The following is a 9513-nucleotide window of genomic DNA, read 5'->3' on the forward strand; positions in this document are numbered from 1 at the left end:
TTGTTGTTGTTTTTGTTTTACATTTTATGTATTTGGTACAGGGTCTCACTATGTAGCTTAGACTCATAGTGATCCTCCTGTTTTCAGCCTCCCTAGCACTGGAATTACAGGCCTGCACTACCATGCCTGGACTCAGCGGCCAGCTCAGAACACCCTGGGGGTGGGGCCGGCATGGCATGGGGGACAGGGGATCAAACCCTGGTCCCTGCACTTGCCAAAGCAGGCACTTAGTCCACTGAGCTATCTCACTGGCCCTCTGAGCAGGTTCTTGATATTGTCCCAGAAAACCATTTCAGGATATGTCAGTAAGAGGCACAGGCTGATTTATTAGGCAGAGTTAAAAGTAAGAGAAAATCAAGGAAGGACTCTAGCTTGAAGAGCTGGGGCAGGCCCAGCTCTGAGGCAGAGGATCAGGCTGGCCTATCAACAGAGGCATGAGACCAGTTGTTATAGGTTTCTTGGGGTGGGCTGGGTCTGGCTGATCATGAGCTCAGCTCTGATTTTGCAAGATGGCTCAGGAGGAATCCTTATTGCTTAATCCTGTCTCCATGAGATGAGTGCTTCTGCTGGGGGCTATCTCGCTCTTGCGGAGGCTCTGCCGGAATCCAGGATAGCCACAGGTTTAAGACAACAACTGAAGACTTCCGGGTTCTCCTTGGTGCTCAAATGGCCCTGTACATCTCTTATCTTTGTGTCATGGGCTTTGAAGCAGAGTTGAGGTAGGTTATGTAAGTTAATGAGGACTTATCAACTTTGTATTTCTAGCTTTTAGACAGGTACTCTCCAAGTGATCACCATGCCCATATGCAGAGCTGGCAGTGATCTGAGACACAACACTTTAAAGCAACAAAGGACACAGGTGCAAAATGAAAGTCACACCTTGGCCTGCCTCCTCCCCAAGCTGGGGATTGAACTTGGACCTTTCTACTGAGCTACATCTCCAGCCTTTTTTAATTTTGAGACAGGGGCTTGTTAAGTCACTAAATTGCCCAGGCTGGGTGCAAATTTGCCATCCCCCTGCCTCTGTCTCTTAGAGTGCTAGGATCACAAGATTATGTCCCCTCTCCAGGCTCTGCGTATACCTATCATTTAGATATCTGTAGGCCCAAGCAAATGGTCACTATTTTTCTTGTTGCTTTTGTTTTAGTAAAAATACCTTTAAAGTCTCTAAGTCAGAATAGAACACAAATCATGCTTTTACTGAATAACAGATTGAGGGCTCATGAATGTGTTTATCCTTTTACCTATTGCAATGTCTGTCTGTGTCAGTACAATGTCATTTTCTGCCATAAGCAGTCCCCTGCTGAGAGGATGGTGGTAGTGACCGTGGTGGTTGTGATGATGATTATGGCATTGATATCAGTTACAGTGGCAGTGGTGATGGAGGTAACTATGTATTGTCTCTCTGGCACCTGAGTTCCTTGACATCTATCTCAATTTTGTTACTCCTCACTCTTTGGCTTTCAAGGAAAACCTTTAGGGTTTCCTGTGCAGCAGAGAAAGACAAGGTAACTCACAAGATGTTGCTGCTCTGACGAGGACTGAGAGGGTCCTCCTGGCCTCAGTGGTGGAAAGGTAAGACCCTGCCCTCACCCAGTGCAAGGCACTCACTTCTCCCCAATCCAGAAGCTCTACTAGGCCCTCATGAACACTCCGCTGGTGAAAGGATGGCCAACTACGTGTGACCACAGGGAACCCTAAGGCCCCTGAGCTATTGAGCCATTCCTACTCATCCAGCCAGGCAGTGAATCCTGTGGCTGCTCTCTTCTCTAGAGATTTCCCACAGACCTCTGTTTCTCATTTCAGTTCTAAGGGAGCTGGGGAGATAGCTCAGTAGGATAAGTGCTTGCCTGGCAAGCACAAGGGCCTGAGTTCAATCCCCAGTTCCGCAAAAGAAAAAAAAATCTCATTTCAGTTCTAAGCCCTGATGTGGGACTCTGCCTCCTGGCTGTTCCTTAGCTCAGATGATGGAACAGACCACAAGTTAGGAGGAGCACTCAGTGCACTTCTCTTATTCCCTAACAATTTTTAAACACATGGTAACCTAAGAAAGCATATCTGTGAAACATCTCCTTATAAATCTGTTTGTTTTATTCCTTTAGAAACTATGTTACATAATTACATAGATGTAACTTAATTTATTTAATCAGATTTCTTTTTAGAGAAGGGTCTGTTATGTGTTGCCTAGGCTGGTCTTAAATTTCTAGGCTCTTGAGACCATCTTGCCTCAGTGTCCCAAGTAGCTAGAACTCTAGACTTATACCACCATGCCACTTGTTTTGTTTTCTTTTTTGGTGCTAGTGATAAAACCCAGGACCCTACACATGCTTCACAAGCTCTCCCAGTGAGATACACCCACAGCCTCCTCAGTTTTTAATTTCTAACATCATATAATATATCATCCTTGGAGATTATTCATCTTCATGCATTATCACTACCCTCTAAATTTGCAGTGTATGATTCACAAAACTGTGATAATAAAAATAACCTTGCTGCAAATACTTATTATGAGTATCTATTAAGTGCAAAGCCCTGAGCTAGGGTATGTTTGTTAGCTTATTAATATTTACCAAGGTCTTGCTTTTTGCCCTGATTTACAGATAAGGAAACTAAATCTTGGAAATGTTAAGTGACTCATTCAAAGTCCCACAGCACTGGGGATGCAGCCAAGTTCCAAGCATTCATGCTTCCTCCCAACACGCACCACCCATGGAGAATGCACAAGGTCAGCCTTCCTACCTGTGCTTCACCCAATGAGCAGTACTAGCTACCTGGGCCACAGAGTCTTCTGTTTCAGTCACCTCTTCCTCCCTCCCTGCAGAGCAAGAGAACAGATGGGATAATGTATGGGGAAGTACTTTAAAAATTATAACATGCCACATAAATGTAAGAGATTATTATTGAGTACACAGATAAGCTTGTTTATTTCAAGCACTTTTAGTCCCTTGACAAATGGGACAGATATGTCTAGAGACCTCATCAAATTCCCAAATTAGATACCGCTGACACCATATAATTTCTCCCATAAAATGCCATAATGTGTCACTAAAAAATGTAAGTGACCCTTTAAAATATTTAATGATTGTATAAACACAGGCATCAGGCTATTTATAAAGATATAAAGCTATTTGTAAATGTTGTCTTGAGCACTTACTGAAACTGTTATGTGAATTACTTCTTAATATTTTTTTTAAACTCAGGGACAAGCTCTGACTAAATTCTACAATTTTTTCAATTTAAATTTCCCTGTTTTCTGTCTTAGAAGCATCGTTTTCTTGCACCTTTCCGGGTTTTCTTCACTTCTCTCATAATAGTTTTCTGTGGGAAGCCATTTTCATAGAGAAGCAGACTTTCTTTCTAATCATTTGTCAATGATCGTAAAGTACTAGATAATATGTTGACTCAGAATGCTGCAAATTTAAGGAGAAAGAAAATAGCAGAATAGTATTTGGTAGCTAAATTTAGTTTCTCTACTCTTTAAAATAAAATAAAATTTAGTTTCTTGGCAATTTAGAATTCAGATACTTTCTGGAAAATAACAACTTGTTAAAGAAAAAGAGAGAAGCAGATTGCCAGGAATCAGGAAGGAACCAATAGGAAAAACTAGAAGCTACACAGAAGTTGGAAAGAGGGTCCACAACCCAGAGAAAAGAAGAAAAGACTTTTTTCGACTTTCTCCCAGCTCTCATGACTCCAGGGGGTAAGGATAGGGATAATGAGGTTCCCTGGAAGCAAGGTAAGAACCCAGGGCTGTGAGATCTAGGGAGAAACCACAGCAGAGCCTACAGCCTTTGTGAACTGTAGGGGATTTGCTCTGAGGCTAATCCTTGCATATAGTGAACAACAGCCAGAGAGTGATTCAAGGGTGGCACTCACCATAATGCCAGAGAGTGCTTGATCAGGTGGCATTTCAGGAAGGGGTTGCTTATTTAAATCTGACACTCAGAACAACTAACAAACAACTTCACTTGGGGGTTGCTAGTGTTTCTCTCCCACCGTGACTGGATGAGAGACAGCCATGGTCAGGACATAAACTAGAAAGAGTTTAAACTCAGGCCAAGTAGGACACAAGCCCCATATCCTTCAATGAGAAGCCAAGCCCAGCTTGAGTCATACTCAAGCAGCTGGATTTGAAAGTGCCTTCCAGCATTTAGTACTTGAGCCTGTGCCCTGCTGCCAAAACCCAGTGAGACCTGAGGTCTGACTATGTTCACTGTCCACCAAAATGAGCAAGGACACATCTCAGCATGGGCATTGTCACAGCCTAGGGTGAGCAGAGGGGCCTCCAGAAGAAGGAGCGCCCCTCATAACCCCACAAGCTGTTTATGGCAAACCAATGGTCAATATTATATTAAATAAGAAAAAGTTGAAAGCTTTCCCTCTAAAATAGAAAACAAGACAAAGATAACCACTATTACCACTAACATTCAACATAGTTCTGCAAATACTGACCAGAGAAATCAGGCAAGAGAAAGAAATGAAAAGCATACAGATAGAAAAGAAGGCATTCAAATTATCATTATTTGTAGAAGACATGATCTGTTACATAGAAGACCCAAAAATTTTCACCAAAAGATTCCTACAATTTATAACCAGATTCAGTAGCATAGCAGGATACAAAATCAACACATAAATATCAATAATGTTCCTGTACACAAATAATAAGCTCACCAAGCAAGAAATCAGGAAATAGTACCTTTCATAATAGCATCAAGAAAAATTAAATACCTAGAAATTAACCTAACCAAGGAATACAAGACCTCTACAATAAAAACTACAATACTCTGAAAAAGGAGATCAACAAAGACCTCAGAAAATGGAAAGATGCCCCCTGTTCTTACATAGGCACAACCACGATAGTCCAAATGCTCATATTCAAAAACTGACATACAGATTTAACATGATTCCAAAACACCAATAGCATTCCTCATAGAATTAGAAAAAGACAATCCTAAAGTTCAAATGGAATGAGAAGAGACCTAGAATAGCAAAAGCAAACCTGGGCAACAAAGACAAAGAAAGAGGAATCACAATCTGGGCTTTAAGTTATACTATGAAGCTATAGTGATAAAAACAGAATAGTAGGGCTGGCCAGATAGCTCAGCAGACTAAAGTGCCTGCTGAACTCAGGGACCAGGGTTCGATCCCTGTCATGCTGTGCTGGTCCTGGCCCTGCCTCCAGGATGTGCTGAGACATCGACTGAGACTGGGCATGGTGGTGCCCACCTGTAATATGTGTAGTGAGGCTCTATAGGCTCTGTACTAAATATATTTTTTTAAAAATGGTTTGGCAAACAAAAACAATTAGATCCATGGAACAATATGCAAGATTTACACAATTCTTTTTTTTTTTTTTTTTGATTTATGTATTTGGTGCAGGGTCTCACAATACAGCTCGAGCTCATAGTGATCCTCATGTTTTCAGCCTCCCCGGCACTGGGATTACAGGCATATGCCACCAGGCCCCAGACTGGGTCACTGACTCAGTGTGTCCTGAGACAGGGCAAGTGCAGCATGCAGTATCAGGGATGAACCCTGGTCCTTGCACTTGTCTAAGCAAGCAGGCGCTTAGGCTGGTAAGCTATCTCACTGGCCCTTTACGAACAATTCTAAGCACATTCAGCAACCTAATCTTTGACAAAGGGGCCAAAAACATATATTTTTTAACAAATGTGCTGAGGAAACTGGCTATCCACATGTAGAAGATTGAATCTGGACCCATCTCTCACCATGAGCCAAACTGAAATCAAAATGTATTAAAGATCTAAATAATAAAAGAGAAAAACTTAACCTGCTAGAAGATAAAATAGGCAAAACTCTTGAAGACACAGGCACATGCAAGGACTTTTGAACAGAACCCCAACTACACAAGAGATAACACCAAGAATCAACAAATGTGATGATATTAATTTTTTTTAATCCCACCAAAGGAAACAACCAACAGAGGGAAGAGACAACCTACAGAATGGGGACCAGGAGAGGGAAGGAGCCAGCTACTCCTCAGATAGCGGGCAAACATCTAGAATATATAAAGAACTTAGAAAACACCCCCATAAAAGACTCCTGAAATGAAAAGATACTTCTCAGTAAAAGAAATATAAAGGGACAAGGGACAATAAATACATGAAAAAAAATTTCAACATGTCTGGCCATTAGAGAAATGCAATTGAAAACAACACTGAGATTTTATCTTACTCCAAAAAGAATGGCAATCATCAAGAAATCAGATAACAAATGCTGACAAGACTGCAGGGGGTGGAGATGGGGGAGTCCCCTTCATTGTTGGGATGCATAACCACTACAAAATCAGTGTGGAGATGCCTCAAAACATTAAAACAAGAAATTCCATTTGACACAGCTATTCTCCTCCTAGGTTGTGGAGTACCACCTGAGCAGCTCTCGTTGAAAAAAGAGCGACTATCACCATTTTGACTGAGCCTGACCCTATTTCCTCGTATTGTTATGTACAGAGCTGGCTAGGACTTCTGTTTATCCTTCAATTGGCCTTAAGCAATGTATATTGGTCTGGCTGAGGTATTGGTGATAGTCTTTGAAGGTGGTATGCATGTTTCCCTGGTAACCTATACCTGCTATACAGGATGGAAGAGCTAATGCTCTGCGCCACCCGCTGAGATCAAGCCTCAAGACAGAAGCTATGACTTCCTGGGGCTTGAAAGACTACATCAAAGCTGAAGCACCAGACCCCCAAAACATTACATACTATCTCTATAGCATAAAGCAGATTACTTTCTCTGCATATGGCAGAGGTAAATGTAGGCCACCCACCTAACTCAACTCACAAGTCACTTACTTCCCATAATTCTCAGTCATTCCTCCTCAAGCCACTCCTCCACTAAATAAAACTGGGTGAGGCCGTGGGTCAGCCTCTTTGTTCCAGGAAGCCATCTTTGTGGCTGGACTTAGAGCCCCTTGACTCCCCAGTGATTGAAAATATAATTTAGTGTCTTTATTTTCTCTGTGGGTTGCATTGTAAGTGGTAGATTGGAATCAACTTGATGGGATTCCAATAACATAACTCTGGGATTACAAATATTGGCTTCTTGGATTAAGATGAAGACCTGGAAGTGACTCCTTCACTAGGTATCTTCCCAAGAGTTAAGGGCATCATATTACAGTGATACACTCATAACTCTGTTTATAGCAGCACAATTCGCAGTAGCCATATCTTGAAGGTGGCCTATATGTCCATCAACAGGTGAAAGGAAAAAGGAAATGTGGTATTTACATGCAGTGGAGTACTACTCCACCATAAAGAAGAATAAACTTGAGTCATGAGTGGAAAAATGGATACATTATTGGGGCCATAATGTTAAGTGAAATAAAATAGACACACAAGCTTAAACACCACATAGTTTGTCTTATATGACAAATCCAAAATACAAATAAAGAGCAAAAGAAAAGATAATTTTTTAAAAAAAGGAAAGAGGGAGAAAGGGTAAAGAAAATGGAAAGAGGAAAAAAAATACAGCTAGAAGGGAATTTAGAAGAAGGGGACATAAAAAGAAAAAAAAATTAAAGTTATGGAACACCTCAAATGTCCATCAGCAACAGTAAAGGTAAATATAGTCATACAACAACACTGTGACTCAGCAACACACACACACACAAAGACACAATGGACAACCTGTAACTTGCTGTGAAGGTCCTAGATTCTATCCCCAGTACTAGAAAGAAGAAAAAAACCAATCCTTGACTATCATGGTTCTCTAATAAAAAGTAAGGATTCCCTTAATCTCCACTTTACCCAGTGATCTCAGCAGTCTAATATGTGCAGGGTCTTACTGTGCAGCTTGAACTCTGTAGTGATCCTCCTGTTTTCTGCCTCCCTAGTGCTAGGATTACAGGCATGAACCACCACACCCGGACTCCACCACTGGCTCAGCACACCCGGGAGCAGGGCCACTGCAGCATGCGGTGCCAGGGATCAAATCCTGACCCCTGAACCTACTCAGCAAGCGCTTAGTCTGCTGAGTTATCTCACCAGCCCTAGGAATAAGCTTCTTAAAATGAATCCTGAATCTTTCATATCTTCAGATTCCTCTCCAGAAGTCCCCACTCCTTGTATATTTTAAGGATTATGCAAAAGTTATTTATAGAATTTAATAGAACCACTTCCGCTATTTTTTTTTTTGACTATACCCCTATTTAGCCAGGAGGATAAAGTTAGTAAAACAGTAGAATTCCAGGCCACCCTCACGTGACCTTGGGCCAGTGGTTTTTGTGCTAGTCTTCATCATATTCACTTGTACCTGCTATAAGGTGGGTCAGGGACCAGGTAATTTTTAAGACTTTGGTTCCGAAATCTAACCAATCACATGAGAATCTTAAGGGACACCTGTGCTCCTTCCAGGAGTTTTTCTGATTCATTACATCTGGAACAGTCAAGAACCTCCTAAGACAAGCTGACATTTATCAAGAACTTATTTATCAAAAAATTGTTTTCAGCGAAGAAATGTACTAAGTGTTTTACAAGTTCACGTTCTCAGTTTATAGCTTCACAATCATTGGGGGGTGGGGTGCTTAAATTATGCAACCAATACTTGTAGTAACTTGTTGAGTGGAAAATTTAACTCAAGCTCAACGATTCCAGATTCCAGTTCTCTCCATCACTATGTTATGTAAGACTTTTGGGGGGAGCTTCGAGTGATTTTGATGATTAGCCAGCTTTTAGGAGAGCCACTGGAAGCCATGCAACTCTAAAAGTTTATTTGTTTGGGGCTGGGGAAACAGCTCAGCGTAATAAGTGCTTACCTGTCAAGCACAACAGTCCTGAGTTCGATCCCTGGTACCACCAAAAGACAAAAAAAGGCCAAAACTTAAAAGTATATTCATTTGAAATGTATGGTCCATCAGCCCCACTGTTTGTGGAAGGAAAATGGTTTAGGAACAGCTTTTTTCCCACACATAACAAGAATAGTTGGACCTCTTATTAGTATTTCTCAACTCGGGGGCCACGTCCCATTTTGGTCCGAGAGACTGCTCCTCTTACTGGAGGACCCAACCTGAGAACTTAAGGGAGACTTTCTGTACACCTGGCACTTCTGGCCACGCCCCTCCCGCGAAATCCCCAATTCCAAGCCGGTCCACCACGATTGACATGTCCTTAGAGCAATTATAATTGGCAGTCGCGGAAGACAGCTCCGCCTCCTCGCCGACTCCTCCTCCCTTTCATTCTGAAAGAAAGAACCTCGTCCGGATGTCCAATAACAAGCGCCACCACCCAAAAAACCCCGCCTCTTTCGACGCCGACTCCGCCCCGAGAACGCTAGGAGCGCCCGCCCCTCAGCCACGAGATAAGCCAATCGAAGAGCTATTTCGGCTTGATGGATAGAAAGGAGTCCAATCCGCGAAGCCTCGAGCGAAGGCGCCCCCGCCCCTCCGCCGGCCGAGCTGCAGCCCGGCTAGTACGGGCCTCGGGCGGCGGCGGCGGACGCAGCCTGAGGGAGCAGCAGGCCGAGCGTCCATGGCGCGCGGGCCCCGGCGGGGCGCGGC

The 9513-nt window shown here is 42.7% G+C and overlaps 1 protein-coding gene across 1 annotated transcript in view; it reads left to right on the forward strand.

The window, feature by feature from the left end:
* Positions 1-1311: 1311 nt before the first annotated feature.
* The window catches only part of Gna12 (G protein subunit alpha 12), a 103799-nt gene continuing 95597 nt past the window's right edge, over positions 1312-9513 (forward strand). Inside the window, exon 1 of the mRNA XM_004649086.2 lies at positions 1312-1386. Coding sequence (XP_004649143.2) covers positions 1312-1386 — 75 coding nt within the window. The remainder of the gene's footprint in view (positions 1387-9513) is intronic.

The sequence above is a fragment of the Octodon degus genome, unplaced genomic scaffold, assembly GCF_000260255.1.
Source record: "Octodon degus isolate 3935 unplaced genomic scaffold, OctDeg1.0 scaffold00031, whole genome shotgun sequence".
In the NCBI taxonomy this organism is placed as follows: Eukaryota; Metazoa; Chordata; class Mammalia; order Rodentia; family Octodontidae; genus Octodon; species Octodon degus.